At 42.6% G+C, this 19,645-nt stretch overlaps 2 protein-coding genes across 7 annotated transcripts in view; one reads left to right on the top strand and one right to left on the bottom strand.

Moving 5' to 3' along the window:
• The window catches only part of OSMR (oncostatin M receptor), a 44,931-nt gene extending 38,005 nt beyond the window's left edge, over positions 1-6,926 (top strand). For both annotated transcript variants that reach the window (XM_070411799.1, XM_070411797.1), the window contains exons 16-18: positions 1,813-1,894; positions 4,426-4,498; positions 4,760-6,926. In XM_070411799.1, the coding sequence (XP_070267900.1) occupies positions 1,813-1,894; positions 4,426-4,498; positions 4,760-5,335 (731 nt within the window). In that variant the 3' untranslated portion in view covers positions 5,336-6,926. The remainder of the gene's footprint in view (positions 1-1,812; positions 1,895-4,425; positions 4,499-4,759) is intronic.
• Positions 6,927-8,750: 1,824 nt separating this feature from the next.
• RICTOR (RPTOR independent companion of MTOR complex 2) overlaps positions 8,751-19,645 on the bottom strand; it is a 97,929-nt gene continuing 87,034 nt past the window's right edge. For all 5 annotated transcript variants that reach the window (XM_070411800.1, XM_070411801.1, XM_070411803.1 and 2 more), the window contains 6 exons: positions 17,895-17,979; positions 16,883-17,116; positions 15,742-15,897; positions 15,064-15,187; positions 13,204-13,342; positions 8,751-13,093 (listed from right to left, as the gene is read on the bottom strand). In XM_070411800.1, the coding sequence (XP_070267901.1) occupies positions 13,019-13,093; positions 13,204-13,342; positions 15,064-15,187; positions 15,742-15,897; positions 16,883-17,116; positions 17,895-17,979 (813 nt within the window). In that variant the 3' untranslated portion in view covers positions 8,751-13,018. The remainder of the gene's footprint in view (positions 13,094-13,203; positions 13,343-15,063; positions 15,188-15,741; positions 15,898-16,882; positions 17,117-17,894; positions 17,980-19,645) is intronic.

Raw genomic sequence — 19,645 nt, 5'->3', positions numbered from 1 at the left:
ATTTACTTGGCTGGTAGAGGTGTGTGTATACACACACACATATATAATACATATAATTCTCTCTATCTCAAGTGTATTTTCTGCTTTCATTCATCTCCCCTCTTTGTGCTAAGCCTCCTTAGCCTTCGCTGGGACTCTAGTTATTATACCGATTATTCTTAGAAAGCAAATCAGTTGCTGCCGAACTGCAGTGACAAGAGTGCCATTCTGCCGTCACAAGACTGGCACAGACGCCCTGCTGAGTGACAAAGCGCAGGCCCGCCCCTTCTGTCTGATTCCACGCAGAGCACAGAGGCACATGGGTTGTGCTGCTGAAGACAAGGCAGTGGTTCCCCTGGGCGGGAGGTGGCTGCGTGGGGACGCCAGGGAGCCTTCTGGGAGCTGGTAACGTTCCTTTTCTTGACTGGGGCACTGGTCACCGGGGTGTGTTCAGTGTGTGGAAATTCATCCAGTGAAAAGTTTAGCAAACCAGTCTGAGGTTTGGACACTTCTATGGTCAGGTCCCCAGGCTTGCTCTCAGTTCCATTTAAAAAGTCCGTCATTTAACCCGATTTTGAGCCAGCTGTAGTCGCCAAAGGGGCTGATCTGGAGAGCAAGGTGCTTTTAGTGGTGTCAGGACAGAGTCTCTTTCCCTCTCCCTGGTGTCAGGGTTCCTTTTGGCCAGTTGTCCAGGTTCCTGCCACCCTCTCACCATCTGGGTCCTTTTCTCCGGAGCTGAGCAGCCTTGTAGCACCGGCTGGGCATCTTCCCAGGCCTGTCCTCCCTTACAAAACTCTAGCACTCCCCTCCCCATCCCTCCCCAATCCAACCCGTTCCTTCCGGGACAGCACGTGGTGGGGCCGGGGCCTGGGGAGGGCAGGGAGCACATGGAGGGACAGAATCCACTCCATGTGAATGGCCGTCAGCCTCCAGACCCTCCCTGTGCACTTAGCATTTGTCAGAGAGGGTGCGGCAGCCAGCGGAATTCCTAATGGGTGGCTGGCACACAGTGGGAACAGGAAGAGGGGCACCAAGGAAATGAAGCTCCAGTTGGGTTGACTTGTCAGAGAAATAGCAGTGGAGTCATTATCCAGTTAAAACATTCACTACATCAGAGACTAACTAGAAGGGGTGCAAACCCCAGGTTTGGGGACAAATACTTCTTGTCCAACCGCACGCGTCTCTCATGGCCCTCAGCAAGGCCAAATCGGGAAGCGAACCTCAAAATCTCAGTGGCGTACAGAAACCAAAATCTCTTTATGCTCACGGCCTGCTGGGCCAGGCGGGCTCAGGTGTGTTTCACACAGCTTCCCTGGGGCTCAGGCGGAAGGGGCAGCGGCGATCCGGGGCACAGTCTCCTCCTGGCACATATCAGGCGCACAGAGGGCAAGCAAAACTGTGAGCAAGTGCATCGACACGAACTCCTACCATCCCATTGGCAAACCCAGGCCCATGGCTGCGCCCCAAGTGCCGGGGCACAGAAGGACACGCCATCCGCCATGACACTTGGGCCAGAGGGCAGAGTAGAATCTCACACGGGTGAGGGGTGGGGGTAGAGAACTGGGAGCGATGGCCCATGTATCAGAGGAGATATCAGGTCTGATCACAAGTGTCAGGGCAAGTGTGCCCTGTGCTGGCTGGATGGTTGTCTGTCCACCCGCCGCCCCCATCTGCCGCCCCCACCCCAGGCAGGCAGATCCCTTATTGACTCTTACACATGTAGACTTTTGAGAAATAATAAACACATAAAGTTTCTCTCAACCTAAAACTTATTTTTCTTCCTTTGAGGAGGGAAAGGTGCTCATTTAAAATATCGCCTTCTTTCTCTTCCAGCCCCTGCACTGATCCGCATCATCCTCCCCATGGTTTTCCTCCTCCTGCTCCTCACGGTCCTGTGCTATGTGAAGAGTCAGTGGTACGTGTGTGAGGGGGTTTATCTAGGAAGAGAGTCAGGGAAAACTCTGGAAAGAAGTCTGATAAACAGAAATCACACCAATAATATGAGGAATAGGCTGGAAAGGAAAAGGGCAGAGGAGGCTACGAGGAAAGTTGAAAAAATGTTCAACATTTTGCTTTTGGGGTCAATATATAAAGGAAACCATAATCATTTAAAAAGATGAAAGACTTGTTCAATAACAACAGCTAATGTTTGTACGTCACTCACTGTACAGTTGGCCATGTTCTAAGTCAAGCATGTCAAACTCATGGCCCACGGGCCACATACGGCCCACAACAAATATTTTTGTGGCCCAGCCAATATAACGTTATGTAAGAAACATTTTAATAAAAATTTCGTAACTTAATTTTTATAATATCCTATTATACATAATCTATATATATAAAAGGCTAAGTGACCGACTGTCCGTTCATCCAACTGTCCAACCGACCGGCCGGTACATATGACTGCACTGGCAGTTTAAAAATAAACGTTGACTCACATATGCACGATACATATAAAGCTCTTGCTGACACCAATTGCACACGTGTCTTTTGATCTGTCCTTGTCGATCGTGAATTTGGTTGTTTTTGTTGACATTCTGAAGCTGAAAGAAAGCGGTGTCGTTGACAGAATATGTCCGAAGACCAACTATTGGCACAACTGTCCCTGTCTGACATGGCCTTCCATTTAAATTAATTCCAAGACAGTTTCCAGTGATGCCAGCATTTGCAATGACTATTAATAAATCATGAGGACAAACTCTAGACCATTGGTCACCAACCTTTCGGACACCGTGACCACCAGTGGTCCGCGGACAACTGGTTGGCGACAGCTGCTCCAAAGGCTTCCTTAAACCCGCAGTCGCCAACCTTTCCGATCTCACTGACCACCAGTGGTCCACAGACCACCAGCTGGCAGCCGCTGCTCTAGACAGAGTAGGAATATTCCTACCTGAACCTGCTTTCAGACATGGTCAGTTATATGTTGCTTTCTCTTAAGTTCGAAGAGCGTGTGACGTTAAAGCTGTAAATACTTAATCACAAGGGAAATTAGTCAAGCACTCTGAAAGTGTATTTACTCAATGTGGTATACAGGGAGATATCAGAATAAGTTTAATCAATTTATCAGTCAATGTTTTTATCAATGTTGTTTTTATATCATGTTTTTGTTGTTTTTATATCATGTCTTTGTTGTTGTTATATCATGTTGTTTATTAGTCAATTTATATATTATTTTCATATACATTTGCCGCACCAGCATGGCCAAGGGTGAACCTGAGTGGGGGTGGTGAAAGATTTAGAAAAGACAGACAAGAGAAGAAAGCTGGGTCTGGGTGGGACGCTGCCCCCTCTGATGGAGAGAGACAGTGCCACGGTCTATAAGCTGTCTCTTTATTTTATAGCCAGATTCCACGGGGCAAAGTAAGGGCATGGTTACAATGTTCTCATGGATTTTGAATCTACTCAATTACATGCACCTGAACTCTATCAAGCCCCCATCACTCAGGCACGTGGGGCCACGTGTTTGGACCATAGGTTCAAGCTTACAACGATAGCTGTTGGCTATAATTGTGCTGGGAAGGCTTTGCCCTCCAAGCTGGGACTTGCACGTGGCCACGAGAGGACTGTGCCCTCTCATTAGTCCGAGGCTTGAACCTGTCCAAACACTGTGGCCGCTCTCCACATACATTTGACTAATTTTCTTTCATCTCTGACACTTCTATTATAGAGAAAGGGCAAATAGCAATATTAAAATATTTCTTCTATTTAATTTCCTTTCAATGTGTATGAATCCATGCACCACTAGTTATTAATAACAAACTACAACATTCGCTAATGACTGATTCCTATAATCGTGTTGCATTCATTTCCCTTTCGTGCCTTACCACAGTTGCCCCATTTCTCTCTACTAATACCAGCAGCAAATATTTTAGCAGCCAATTGCCATGTCATTAGTCTTAGACTGACTTGGTGTGCACAACATAAATATTTAGCTTTCGGAGAACAAGAAACATAGGTTTATTTGCGTTACGCTTATTAATTTGTGCAGTTATTCAGTGTCTGGTAAGTTAATGTTCAAGAAAAAAATATTAATTTTTATTAAAATGTTCTATAATTTAATGTTAACATCTATTTCAGCCCTTTGTATTCAGCATGTCTCTATCGAAATAAACCTACGTTTCTATGAAGCTTTTGCTTTTTTGCAGCCCATATACACTTAAACCTTGTTTATTTGGCTCGTGTTAACCTTTGAGTTTGACATGCTTGATTTAAGTGCTGACATATAACAACTCACTCAATCTCACTGCCCCACCTGAGAACCGTCATTGTCTCCATGGAACTGATGAGGAAATTAAAGGTACACGAGGGTTAAGCAGCTGACCCAAGGTCACAGTTAGTGAGCCACAGAGCAAGGTTACAACCCAGGAATCTGACTTCAGAGTTCTCATTCATAACTATTCCAACACATTGAAGCAAGATTCAGTCTCATTTTCACTGCTTTTCTAGGATGAAGGAGACGTGTTATCCTGACATTCCAGACCCGTATAAGAGCAGCGTCCTGTCCTTACTAAAACCCAAGGTAAATGCTGGGGAATTGTATGGAAACCCTAGACCTATGAAACTCCAGCCCCGGCTGGGCTGTAGCAATCGCACCTCCGTGGACTTCCTAGGAAGACAGACAGAGCGAGCCAGGTCCCCGTCTCCCAGGGCAGTGGGAGGGGGACACCCTGCTAACCTCCAGTTAACACTGACCAGGAGGGACCGAGAAAAGCGGCAGCTCCACGCGCCTCCCACAGACTTAGGCCCGCGTCACATTTGCCTGTTTCTGTTTCCGTGCCAGGAGAACGCCCACCTGACAATCATGAGTGCCCATGACTGCATCCCCGACAAGCTGGAGGTGGTGAACAAGCCCGAGGGGATTAAGGCCCAGTTCCCAGGCGCCAGGAAGTCGCTGGCAGAAACGGACCGCACTAAGCACGACTACATTTACCTCCTGCCCACGGAGAAGAGCTCCGCAGGCCCGGGCCCTGGCATCTGCTTTGAGAACTTGACCTACAATCAGGCAGCCCCTGACGCTGGGTCCTGTGGCCCCGTCCCAGCACCCCACAGAGCCCCCCCAGGGCTGGGGGGCCTGCTGACTGCACCTGGGAATTTGCTGACGTCCCTAGAGCCGAGCTACATGAACTCCCCGGGGGAAACCCCAGCCGGAGAGACCACTCTGAATTACGTGTCCCAGGTGGCCTCACCCCCATCTGGGCCCAAGGACAGTCCCCCAACAAGTCCCCTGGAGCTAGCACCCCGTTCCGAGTACAGAATGCAAATGGCCGTCCCCCCGGGTCTTGCCTCCCCTTCCCCGAATGAGAAGAGCAGTCTCTCCTCCATGAGCCTTTTGGATCCAGGCGAACACCGCGGCTAAGCATACGTCCCTTTCACACCTTCACGCCGTTACAGAGACACCGAGAGGCACGGCCAGCCCCACCCCATCGCCAGGCCCCCTGTGCAGCCCGGTGAGCTGTCACGGTGGGCAGGTCTGCGTCAGACAAGACCACTGCCATCGCGCTAGGTTTCCAAGTTCAGAAGCCATGAAACTGACCTCCCTCCCTCGCAGCAGGCTCGCTGTGCAAACGCCCGCGTTGTGGGAGCGGGGACCCTGCTTACCTGGTGGCTGCGTGTCCCAGGCTCGCCTTGTAACAGCCTCCCTGGCCCCCCTCGCAGGGGCAGACCCCATCCTTGCAGTCCCGGGCAGGGCGGCTACGGTCCTGGAATTCAGCCTTTAACGAGAAAGGTTTCCATTAAGTTCCACCCCCACGTTTCCTAATTTAAGGGTAAAGGAACCAGATTGAAGCCTTTAATTGAAAAGGCCGTCGGCATTTCGTTTCTAGAGCCTACGTTGTCAGTGTTTACTTATTCTAGGTGCATTTCATGAAAATGTCACAGATGTCTGAGACCGACACAGGTTGGACTTGTCTCGCAGTGACAAGAACTGGCAGTGCATTGGCGCAGTAAAAACTCCTGGGGGCGCAGGCCTTGTCTAACAGGTGAGACAGTGCACGCGTCGGGAAGACCCCCACCCTGTCCTCTCTCACTCGCCACCGTCAGAGGGACTGGCCAGGGACTCCCAGTGTCAGGACAACAGCGCTCCCACTTGGTGGACGCCGGTCGGCCACCGGAATTGTTGATGACTACCTCAGAGAGAGGAAAGCGCAGCATTGAGTAGTTTTGTTTACTTTCCATGGTTCCTCTTTTCTTTCAAGAACTGCCAGGTACGTGGCCTGTGTTCATTTGGCATCCTTTGGACTGTGCAGCAGGTGGTCAGGGCCAAGTACCCCCTCCCCCTCATCTATATGTCTGCATTAGTGAGTGAAGCCACGCTGTGGGACCCGTTTGGGCAGAGCTCGTAGAGGCCACCTGGAGGGAACTCGCTTCTGGCTCAGCAGCCTCATCTCCTTTAACCTGTGGATGCGAAGCAGCGCAGCAGATGCTCCGTGCACGCAGCTCCTCCCTCTGCCTCCTGCCCGTCACGGCAGCCGCAATGTTGATCGATCACGTTTCTAAACAAGCACACCTGGGGGTGCCGTTTGCCTAATGAAGACGGCACTGCCTCTGCCTCTGGTACCCCACGCCCCGCACTCCACGCTCAACCCCACGGAGAGAGGGAGGAAAGGACCCACCTAAAGCCAGGTGGCCGTCAGCCGGCCTCCATGTACCTGCACACACCAGGGCTTCTGTTCGGGCTCTTCAACACTGTGCCCGCATGTATCTAAGCCTTTTCCTAACACAGTACCAACGAGTATCTTGGTTAGTAATTCTGAGAGGACCTTGGGTTCAGTGTTGTCATTCACCCTCGTGTTCCTTTGTCACGATGCAATTGTAAAAGCCCACAGAGATGTCAGTGGCAGTGATGACTGACTTGTAAACACTCTTTTATAGTTTCTTTAAAAAATAATGCATGCCCTGGAAGTCGTTTTTGTTGTAACAAGCTCTAATTAAAGTGTTTCACCACTGTTCACGCTTTCTCTACCTCCATGAAATAGAAACCTAACCATCAGCATAGCTCATAAATCACCCCAGGAGCTGGTGTGCCCGGATGCCGCTCTAACCCTCCCCGTCAGGATCTCTGGCATGAGGCCTGGCGTCTCTGTCCACCAGGCATTCATTCGGATGCACACTCAGCTTTGAGACTCACTGGCCTAAGTCAAATGAAGGCAACTTTCTGAACCATAACAAAACACCAGTAGGAAATGCTAGACTAATAATAACCGTTTGCTTACAGTTTCACTGTAACTATAGTTTTGGCTATAAACATTCCTCTCCCATGTTCATAACCACCAAGTAAATTAGTATTTCAAACCTTCAGTTTCAATACTATATGGGCAGGGTACCCTGACGATTCAGGCTGGGGCAGGGACCTTGTCGCACAGCAGCTACGGAAGTCTGGTGACATTCTAACACCCCACTCCCATGACTTCAAGCGAAACTGGCTCTCCCTGAATGTGTTTATTAAGGTCTAGTTGAATTAGACATCTGTTTGTCCTAAGAGCTCTGCAGAAAGATAAGCTGGTCTTCATTTCAAAGAATTTAGAAAACATTAAGTATTTTGCATAAAGAACTTTAAAGATAAAACGCCTTGAGAATCGGTTAAATTTTTACAGCATGGTGACCAAGTAGTATGTTCAATTTAATGGACTCAGCAAATGCAATTGTCTTCGTCTCTATAAGCCTCAAAGAAATAAAGCTTCAGTATACTTCGGTTTCTTTTTTTGAGATCAAAAGTAGTTGTTATAGTCTGACTGTCCCCCCAAAATGTGTATGTTGAAATTCTAACCCCCAGATGATGGTGTTGGTAGCTGGGGCCTTCGGAGACGATCAGGTCACGAGGCCGGAGCCTCCGAGAGTCAGACTGATGCTCTCAGCGCAGGGAGCTCCCTAGCCCCTTCGCCACGCGAGGACACAGGAGTCCGGGCGCTGCGAACCCTCGCCTGGCCTGGCCTGGCCGTGCTGGCCCTGGCCTGGCTGCCGGCCCATGCCTGTGAGAAAGCAGCTCCTGCTGTGAAGGCCCAGCATGTGGTGCTTTGTGACAGCAGCCCCAGCAGCCCGCAAGGACTAAGACAGCACTTGTTTGAATATTTTTACATATCGGAGTTTTAAAAAATGAAACAAAGTTCCTCAAGTTCAGCTATATTACCACATTTTCCAAAGATCAGCTGTAGGATGATTCACTGTATTTTTTTATTTGGGGGCCTACTATTTAACGACACATACCGTGAAAGGCAATGAAAAACAATACACAGAAATGTGCTTCAAGACCAAAATATCCAAAATAAATCTATTTCTAAAAGTGAGACATTTTACAACACTTAATCAGCTGCAATAGACCACAGCTTTGACAGCGAATTTTAATCTCCAGGCTTGCTAATTTCCCGTGGTGTATTCTTCCCCCACTAGGTGGCCGTATGTTACCCTGTCTGCTCAGGCGAGTTTCTGCCTGAGAAATCAACCGCCTCCCACAGAAGTCATCATCCTATAATTTTTATTGTACGTCAATTCCTCAAAAACTTCAGAACTGTTCAGAAGATTGATCCATTTTTTCGAGACCCTTGATAATGATTTGAGGGTAAAACTGTAAAGATAGGTTTGATTATATTATGAATAATGATTAAGAGAGTGCAGATATTTGAAGACATTTTGAACAAGCCAGGAATGTGTCATTGAACTAGGTTATCTGTGTTGCTTAAAAGTCCCTTTTACTGGGAAGCATATATATCAGCCTCAGTGGTACATACTTCAAATCAACACTGATTGTTTTAAAATTTCAAACAGAACAACACAAGTTTAAGAATTTTAAGTACATTTTATTAAGAATGTATCCCTTTGATAAGATTATGCTTCAGGAGGCTTTTAATGCCCTTGACATAAACTGTACACATTATACAAAAACAAGAAAACCACACACAAAAAAAATCAAGGTGAGAAAAACCATTTAGGGACAAACCTTATTTAAATTATACACAACTCAATGAAATATTCTTACGGAAAATATATAAATACTTTTTCTTTCTATGTTACAGTTATACAATATAAATCAAATTTCAATGTCTGTTCAGTGACCTACAAACACCAGAACCTCCAAATATGTAGCAGCGTATTACTAAATTAAAAAAAGAAAGTCATGTGGCCAGGGAGCATTAATCTGAGATTTTTTTTCACAATCCCTTACCACTTTTCAAAACTAATTTACACCATTTGTTTTACAATGCAGCATCAGGGTTTCTGACAGGCCAGTACTGGAACATTTCCAACTACTATCTATGAAACATTTTTATCTCCCCCCACCTCTGCCCCAAAACTTTGCATTTTGTGCTAAATCAACCTTTTTAGTGGCAAAATTACAAGGTATACTTTTTGGCATAAATTATATTTCTCAAATTAAATATTTTATTTAAAAAATCAAACAAAATGTGCAATTCACGCATGCTGTGGCATAGCCATCCACCTACATTACAAACACACTCCAAAGGGGGGAATCCGCATTCTGTGTTGGTCAGACAAACCTACTATGAATGAAAACTACCCTGGGCACCTGGGACTGAAAGAAAACAATAGTGCTCCTAGAAAGGGTTCAGATTTCCATGTCCTTTGAGAAACACTGCTGTTGATTCACGGGCATGCTTTCATTACGAAACTCTCACTGAAGGACTACTGGTAATCATGTATTTCCTGACTGGCAGACAAGGGAGACCTTTCCCAACTTACATTTTGGAAAAGCTGAAATGTTCTTTTATTCCAACAGTTCTGGTAAAACTCTGGCAATGAACTCTACCTTTTCTTTTCCCTATGGTTTAATAGGTTGTGAATCTGAGATAAAACTGGAAGCACAGGACAAAGGGAAAAACCTTACTTCCAAAGGACTCTTTTCCAAGGTAGTTTACAAAGCTCATCTCACACAAAATCAGCACCTCCCTCTTACCATGCAAAAATAATTGCAGTTATAATTTGGATGACAATTTGGTGTTTATTGCTTAATCATCTGTGCTTAATGTGGGATAAAACGCATCCTCTGAATGGAATGAAAATCTGTATATAAACAGCAGTAGACAAATCTAAATACGCATGGACACCCCATTGTTGAGCACTTTGCCATTGTAATATGCCCTGAAAAACTCAGCTTTAATTGTTCCAAGCTCCAGATAAAAGAGCTGAAAACTATTAAAGACACCATTTTAAAAGGACTTGCACATATATTAGAGTAACTAGTATAGTAATGTATATACCCACCTCCAAAGAGCCTTTTTTTAATGTCACTGTCTTACAGGATGTCCAAATGCTACCAATCTTCATTAAAAAATTTTTTTATTAGGGAGAAGAAACTTTTCCCCTCAAATCTACCTAAGCATAAATAGGAAATAAAAATGTAAGAAATTTTAGATCATATTTAATTACGAATACTAATTTTTAATTTTATCAGTATTTAGTATGTGAAGCTAAAATCTGTTCTTGAAAAAAATTTCAATTAAAAATACTTTACTATTAGAAATTCACAGTTTACAATCAGCACAACTGGCCAAATTCCTCCAAACTATCAGTAATTACCAATAGTACAGATTTATATGAACTAAGATTAATCCTAAAATCTTGAAAACCTATAGTACTGACATTATTTTGGTATTTTTTAGTCTGGTAATATCTATCATTTATAGATGATTTTCTCAATTACTTCTATTACCACTGACCCCATTCCTAACCTGTTCTGCTATAATTTATTATTTTTAAACCCCTAAGGTGCTCGATCACTTGGCACTGCATGTGAGCATTTTTCATCATTAATGTCTACTTTTATACAAACAAGTACTCAAAAAGAACATATTCGACCTGTCAGTGAAACATATACACTTAAGTACATTTGTTCCTTAAATTACTGATAACCAAAAAGCTCTGAGTGTCTCCCCAAACTAAGTGCTATAGGCAAATATTAGGATGCATACATACAAGTCTTTCAAAGTAATTATAAAAACACAAACAAAACAGTTCAGACAAACAGTAATGAGACTTCATTTCAGGATGGACGAGTGAGGTGGGGCCCCGGGATGGGGATGATGTGTGTGACAAAAAAGAATTACTGTTACCTTCTGAGGGGTAAAACCACAGATTTTATACTCTCTATTAATATTAACTGAGGTAGTGTTTAAAATGAATGTCTAAAATAGGTTAATCCCATTGTGAATAAGATGACTATGTTACTGCCTTTGGAGTTTTTAACCACTATCTGGTCTAGTATCTCTAACATTTGGTTCTCTGGAAAGCAGTTTAATCCCCCAAGACCAAAGACCAAGGTGACAGGCAAATTATTGTCAACATTTAAATGAACATTTGGGTTAAGGATAAGTTAAAGTATAAAAAAGTATGTTTTGTCTTCAATTGGATTTGAGAGGAAGTCTAAAGAACCACTTTTTAACAGAAGCAGCAGTCCAGCCCTTGTCTGCTTCGTAGCATGTCACTTGCTACACAGTGCACATGAGAACAGTTCATGAAGTGCAGTCAGAGGTGTTATAAAGTAAGATGAAATGTTTCGTCCCAATGGGAACTTTCAGTGCCAGTTAATTAAAAAAAAAAAAAAGGTATTTCTGTGAGTTCTGCTTTCTGGTTCACAGGGTTCTTTACAGAGATCTCAGAGAACGAGCCCATTGTAAAGAGGATCTGTGACCTGGAAAACATGAATCAGTGTGTTAGGATGATGTCAAAGCTGATGTGTGACTGTAAAAATGGCACACACAAATGATTAAAAAAGGGTCCTAATTAGTCCAGCTGGAATTTTTTTCTATTTATATATAGACCTTAAAAAATGATCCTTTCATTTACAAGCATTCTAATGATTGGCCATGCTATTTTTATATACAAATTTGCATATAGGTTTAATTTCTGTTAGACATATACAAATTAAACACATAAATAAACAAAACCTTGCCCCGTCAACTTAATTTCACAACTGTGACCAAGGCAATTACTGTACTCATAAACTAACCAATCACTGCATTTAGTTTGTGCAAAACAAGAGCACTGATATAAACATTAAATTACTGCTGCTTTAAAATTTGGTACTTAAGGCTTTTCACTACAATTTTTAATCATAATAACAGTGTCATTAATAATTTTTAAAAGGAAATATGGCTTTTCTTTTCCCATGGAATGTGTAGTAAATTGTAGGCAAACTTAACTTTTCCTTAAAGTATCATTTAATGCTTTCTTTTGCTTTAGGTCTGCATTAATAGTGCTTATTCAAGTTCCTGTTTAAAATGGTAATATGGGAGGAGGATGAAAACGGCAGTCCACTGAACACATACATATGCACTCTAGAAGTGGGAAAAAGCTGAACTGTAAAATGATTTTCTGATTTTAATCAGGAACTGTAGTGAAAAACCTTAAATCGGTTCAAATAGCCTATAATAACAACACCTTGGAACAAAACTGCAGAGAAGGAAAACAAATAAAAAACTTTATGAAAATCTAATAACATAAAAATAACTTATAAGTCCCGGGTCGTTGAGGCTCTTCTTTCGCTTTGAGGTTACAAAGCTCTGACGTAGTGTTACAGACACTAGGGAAAGTTCCCTCATACCAGCAGTTACAGCACAAACCATTGTGCTGATGGATGACGTCTCGGAGACACTGACTCCTGGTTTCCATAAATTAGTTAACAAACAAGGCATGTTTTTATTTGCCCTAAAAAAAGGGTTCAGAAATAACTGTGTGAAGGGTGCCTCTGTGTATCCTATTATTGTTCCACTGTTGTTATGCACGTAAAATGAGAAAATAGAAAACCTATGTAGGTATTCAGTGCTTGGCTCTTGCATACAATGGTAACTAAAACTTTTAAAACTGTGGTAATGAACAGTGAACCCCCAAAGGGGCTCCAGGGGAGAGAGGAAGATGTTTGCTTAGGGAAGTCGGCAGTTCCACTGTTCCTGCACCCAAACTGTTGGCACAGTGCACAGAAGGCGCTCCTGTCCCTGCTGCCCCGTCCGCGGCGTTATCAGCGGCGTTGACGAACTGCACAATGTGAATGTGTGAATAGCATCTGCCTACATACATCCTAAACACGAGGTCAGGACTCTGCCGATGGATCAACTACAGGTTGCTTTGGTGGTACTGCCAACACAGCCTCTGCTTCTTCATGCATCTAGGGAAGAAGTGGTCCAATTTAATGACTTTCTAGTATATCAACAGATATCTCTCTTTTAAACACAGAATTATTTTTGAAAGATAAATTTCAGTACAAATTCTACTTACTTGTAAAAACTGTACATCTTGAAATAATTCTTGTATGAATCTCCGACACTGAAGTCTAAACGTGCAGTGTGCCAGCAAATGGGAAACCTCCGAGTAAAGGCAGATGTCATCAAATGTCTGTGGATACTTCTCCTTAATTCTGTAATGAAAGGCAAGACTATGGAAGAAAACTATAACAACAGCTACTTTTGCCCCAGAGTACCTCTGTTTAAATATTCTTTCTCCAGATACTAATGATTAGATGGCATATCTGGGGTGATGGTATACGAATATAAAATATTAAATATTCCTACTTCACACTTAAATTAGAAAACTCACGTTTTGAGTTATCTCTTAAAATAATCAAAACCCAAATGTTTCTTGAAAAGTTAGAAATATTCTTTTTCACTGGCATGAGAAATTGCAAAATTTATTTATCAGTCTAGGATGACTCAAATATTTTCAAAATTAATGTTTTAAAATAGAAATAAGTTTGTGTTTTTTTTAAGTTAGACTGAAGTTATTGATGCCCTGGACTGAGCTATCTGTTTGTATCTTTCAACCTTTAAACAGTAGCTTTCACAGGACAGCACCTGAGAATCAGTGGTGGGGTGGACCGGGCAGTACACAGCTCAGGGCCATGACTCTAGAGCCCAGGCCAGCCTGCAGTGGGCCCCTGCATCTGCGTTACTACTGTGTTTAAAGCCTCCAAGGAGACGCTGAGGTGTTTCTCTTTTGAGGACCATTGCTTTAAATCGTACAAACCCAAAATGGTGAATATATAGTTTTTTACCTTGTTGCTGTGATTTAAAAAACAAAAACAAAAATTCTGCAATTTTTATTGAGAAAAAGAAGGAAAAGTAGAGGAAAATTAACCCAAGAAAATATCATTTTTAAGTAGGCCAGCTTTTTTCATGCCTGGGATGAGGAAAAAAACAAAAACAAAAAAACTTTTTGGGCTCAGAATTCCCTTACTTTCTTAAAAATTACCAAAGACCCCCCAAAACTTATTTTTTTGTGTTATGGCCATAAATAATTACCATGTTAGAAATTAAAATAAGAAACTTTCAAAATATTTATTCATTAAAGAAATAAACCCATTACATGTTAACATAAATACATATCTATACTACTAATAAAGAAATATGCAAATTGTCCAGGACACCGTCACAATAACAGTAACGAATGAATAGCAGGCTGCATGGGGCGACAAGGCTAGCAGGGGGGTTAGTGAAGGATGACCAAAGGACTGAAAAGCAGGCTACGTGGGGCAACCAGGCCGGAAGGGGCAACCAGGCCAGCAGGAGGGGCAGTTGAAGGCGACCAGGCTGGCGGGGGGGCGGCTGTTAGGGGCAACCAGGCCGGCAGGGGTGGCAGTTAGGGGTGATCAAGCTGGCAAGCAGAGGCAAGTGGTTAGGAGCCAGCAGTCCCGGATTGTGAGAGGGATGTCCGATTGCCGGTTTAAGCCTAAACCGGCAGTCAGACAACCTCCAAGGAGTCCCGGATTGGAGAGAGTGCAGGCTGGGCTGAGGGAAGCCCCCCCCCACCCCCCGTCATGAATTTCATGCACCGGGCCTCTAGCATTTTAATAAAAAAAATAACTAGACTTTCCAAAACTAGAAAAGAAAGAGTAGTATTATTTCACATTTCCACTGATCTCTTTAAAGTCTGGCTAAAAGAAGACAGCTGGGTTAACACACCTGCTTCTGCTTCAGTCTGTTATCACATGTCATTTGGTTGAAGTACATGAAGAAAATCTAGCCTCACACAGATATGCCATCCTGAGAACTACTGATATAAGCTACCTTTTGAAGTTATTTCAAGTATCTTTTTCACAATAAAAAGCAGAACAAAGAATACTCAGGCTCGGTATTAACTTACGTTAAAAGCCCAGTTTCATGACATTTAGTTGAAACTGAACTACTCAAGTTAATGACTAATCTTAGGACTTCTTTGCGAAGGAGTATACGGCACATTGGTGTATCATCTGGAATTGTTTTAACACCTGAAAAGAAGATTAAAATATTTTATCTATATCACAATAGAAAATGTTATAAGAAATGGAATTTGTTGTTAAACTTTACCTAAAGATTTAAAACTGGGCCCTGGCCAGCTTGGCTCAGTGGATAGAGCGTCAGCCTGTGGACTGAAGGTCCCAGGTTCAATTCCTGCCAAGGGCACATGCCTGGGTTGCGGGCTCGATCCCCAGTAGGGGGCATGCAGGAGGCAGCTGATCAATCATTCTCTTTCATCATTGATGTTTCTATCTCTCTCTCCTTCTCCCTTCCTCTCTGAAAATAATAAAGAAATATTTTTTTTAAAAAAGATTTAAAACTGAGATAAACTGCACATACTCTGATCATTTGGGAACAAAATTCTTTCTAATGAAAGGAGACAACTAAGAAGGTACATATATATGTTAATATAGTTAAGTGCAATAATTGGCTAAACAGGCCTCACTAAAATGGATGTCATAGTTCTGAGACAACTTTAACAATATTTAGGAACAACAATAAACTTATTTATTAACAATGCTGGCATTTGAATCTAACAACTTACCTAGCAGCAATTCTGTGCTTTTGGTGCTGCTGGCTGAGCCTTCTTGAGACACGCCGTCACTACATCCAGAAATCCCTGAGAACTTAGAGGGAACCACTTCTAAGGGATTATGGAGAGTCTGCTCGCACCAATCAGAATATGGAATGTCTTGAAGGTCTGAAGAGAAAGATCAGTTATTTCAATTAAAGTGTCTCAATGGCTTAATTCCTGTGCTTGTATTGTATACCATACAGGAGATGCTTCCTTGTAATTTCTGTCCAGTTTCCAACAATTATGTTTCATAATGAAGATTTTCAAAGTAGACTACTCAGATAATGAAATTTGTTAAATTCTCAAGAAGTATACACTACATACAATTTTATTTAAAAATTCAAATAAAGATATATATAGCATAGAAAGCACCTTATCTATCCCTCTCCCATCCCTCACAACCCCAAACTAAATATCACTCTCCACAGAAAAATATGGTTAAAAGTCTGTATATAAATTAATCTTTCTTGCTTCTTTGGATGTAAAGGGGGATTATACTATGTGTATTGTTCTATGACTTCCTTCCCGCCCATTTAATAATTACCAATGTAAGAACCATACTTCCCCGGCTTATCACTACTATAACTGAACTATGAGAACTTATGAGAGTAGAGAGGAAGGAGTGTCATTATCTAGCTCAGATAAAATACTCCTTACACTTAGGATGGGGTAGACTTACTAAATAGACAGTGTGCTTGTATACAAACTTGCATGTGTGTAAGAGAGAGGGACAAGAAGAAACAGCAGGAAAACGCTGAAAAAGGCCACAATTTGTTCAAAACTTTATGTCAGTAAGAGTATGTCAACTGTAAGAGAAGAGAATGGTGAAAAAGACACTAGTGAGGCCACACAAAGAGTCTTGTGTGCTGGGCATGAACAGACAGTGAAGAACTTTCAAGAAATTAATCCCAAGGAACAGTTTAAAAGTAAACTAGAAGGGGCCAAAATTGGAGACTGAAACACCACTCCAACAAGGAGGTGCTGGCTGAACTAAGGCTGAGGGCATGAGAATGCAGTGTGAGGGATGCTGGATAGGGCTGGGGATGACCTACGTGTGACTGGAGCAGATTCAAATTCAGGTGGATTCATCCAGAAGGACGTAATCACTCACCTGAATGACTACATATTGCACTTAGTTGGTTACTGGGTTGAAAACCCAGAATTTGAACACAGACACAATACAGGCAGTTATCATCTGTATGCTCTTGTAGCCCAGTGTCTTCTGTGCTCTCTAAGAACAAAGAAGCATCTGAATGGATTGAATTCATTATTTCCGTAAGACTCATCTGCTGCCTCAGCAAGTGGAAGGAGTTTTTTACCAGACCTCCAGTGCCAGATGGAAGACCTGTGCAGAAGTAAACAAAACACACTGGTAAAGACAGCATCAATGATCCTTCCTTCAAGTGCCTTAACCTATGTAAGTTTACAGGAGGGAGGCTAGAGAAGAAAACCAGAACTCTTCTTACCACTCAAAACTGGGAAAAGAATAATTTGCTTTAATTAGGAAACTAATGTAAAGCCAGCAGATATGTTTCTATTACTTTAATATGAGGCTTAGGTACAAAATGGAAAACAGATTATACAATGAAGACATCGTTTTAGTTATCCTCAGTATTTTCATAAAGCAAAGTAATAATTCTGAGTCTAAAGTGGTACTTCTTTAAAAGCAATAATCACAATGATAAAGCCTTAAACCTATGGCTGATATGCATATATTTATTAAAATATGACAGACCATAACAAAGAGAGATCATACAATATATAAGTACATTTTTATCTCTCTCTATCCTTTGCCCAAATGGCTATTACTTAGACCTATGAGGATTAGTGTTACAAATTTTTCATGTATTCTTTTTTTAAAAACAGAAATAACTGACCTAGTTTTTGTCTTCTTAGAGGCTGGGTACTTACTTGGAAAAACATTTTCTTATGTCCATTACACACACAAAAAAATGTGGTTTAATTTTAAATGGCCTCAATTATTTTGGTATAAATGATCCAAAAGTAAGTATACCTGAATTTGTAGTCATCCTACCAAAAACAACATCCTTTTAAATTTTCTTAAATTTTTTTTTTCTTTTAAATACAAAGAGAAGTCTCATGAGAACAAAATCATGAATTACCTCCTGCTTCATGAACAAACACTCTTGCACCTCGATCATCAATTGGAGGTATGGTTTTAGTCTGAAAATAGGGAATATCCTTTACCTAAACCAGATATAAATCACAGTTAAGTCCAGCTATAAAAACAAGTCCACTTTATGAATAGTAGCAAAAACAAATGAAATGCACTTTAAATGGAATTACTATAGCACATGAACCTATAACAAAAAGTTTACTGAAGAAACTTAAACTACCAAAACTTGACAAAAATAACAAATAACTCTTAAAGTCCTTGTCTAGTCTTGGTGATTTAAATGGACAGCAAAGTAATTATTTTCGAATTTATCCAAAATGTATTTAGACATCTAAGCAAATGTATGTATTTTTTAAAAGTATTTTTACTGCTTTCAGAGACGGAGAGAGAAACATCAATGATCAGAGAGAATCACTGATCTACTGCCTCCTGGATGCCCTCTACTGGGGATCAAGCCTCATCCTGGGCATGTGCCCTGACTGGGAATTGAAACATGATCTCCTGGTTCAAAGCTCGATGCTCAACCATGGACTCACACTGGACTGGCCAAATGTGAATTATTTAGGACTATCTATCAGCTAGGGATTGTGAGTATCTCATGGGATTCAGGCCACCTTAAATGACTGGGTACAACATGTGCTGTCCTGTGTGAGAAAAATAGGATCAAGGGTTAAAAAACAAGGAATACATTGTGCACCTCATACTTACAAAATATTACATGTCAGTTTTATCTCAATTTTTAAAAAGCTAACAGGAATAAAGTCAAATGTGACTAAAAGGGAAGGCTAGGAATTCACTAAATTTCTACAGAGAATCTATTATATAAAAGCCCAGTGACCCTTATGGTGGGATGACCAGAACGACCGGTCACTATGACACACACTGACCATTAAGGGGCAGACGCTCAACGCAGGAGCTGTCCCCTGGTGGTCAGTGGGCTTTCACAGCAGGAGCGCCGCTCAGCCAGAAGTCAGGCTCACGGCTGGTGAGTGCAGTGGCGGTGGCGGGAGCCTCTCCCACCTCCATGGCAGCGCTAAGGAGCAGTGAGCCAGGTGGTAAGGAGAGAGCAGGTGAGCAGTGAGGAGCAAGCAGGCAGGTGGTTAGGAGCAAGGAGTCCCAAGTTACGAGAGGGCACAGGCTGGGATGAGGGACATCCCCCAAACCCCCGCACAAATTTTGTGCATTGGGCCTCTAGTATACTGATAAAGAAAATGAACAAGATGCCAATTTATCATTAAGGCATCAGAAGGGAAGGTAGTGTTCTAGGGACTTGGAGGTACTAAATAAGAATATGTGACAGGTACTTCTGGAAGATGGCGGCATAGGTACACACTTATACTTGCTGCTCGCACAACCTCATCAAAACTACAACTAAAAGACAAAACAGATATCATCCAGAACCACATAAAGGCTGGCTGAGTGGCAATTCTACAACTAGAGGGAAAGAGAAAAGCACATTGCAACTGGTAGGGGGTGCAGAGGTGCGGGAGTGTGGAGCTACAGAGGCACGCGCAGAAACAGGCCAGCAACTGGGTACGCTGTTGTCTTTTTCAATTGGGAGGGAGATACAAGCTCCCAATTGCTCTGAACTCCAGTTCTGGGGACCCAAACTCATACAGGGAGAAACTGGACTGTCTGGCATCCGGCCAGAATGCAAGGGCGGCTATCTTGCAGAGGTGCTTGCAGCGATCATTGTTCCTGCATGGGGCCACGGGACACAGAGACCCAGGGAACTCT

This window comes from Myotis yumanensis, unplaced genomic scaffold (assembly GCF_028538775.1).
Source record: "Myotis yumanensis isolate MYYU_CA2020_CCGP unplaced genomic scaffold, mMyoYum1.0.hap1 SCAF_4, whole genome shotgun sequence".
Classification (NCBI taxonomy): domain Eukaryota; kingdom Metazoa; phylum Chordata; class Mammalia; order Chiroptera; family Vespertilionidae; genus Myotis; species Myotis yumanensis.
Note: the sequence above shows the minus strand (reverse complement) of the source record. Positions and strands in the feature narration are given on the sequence as shown.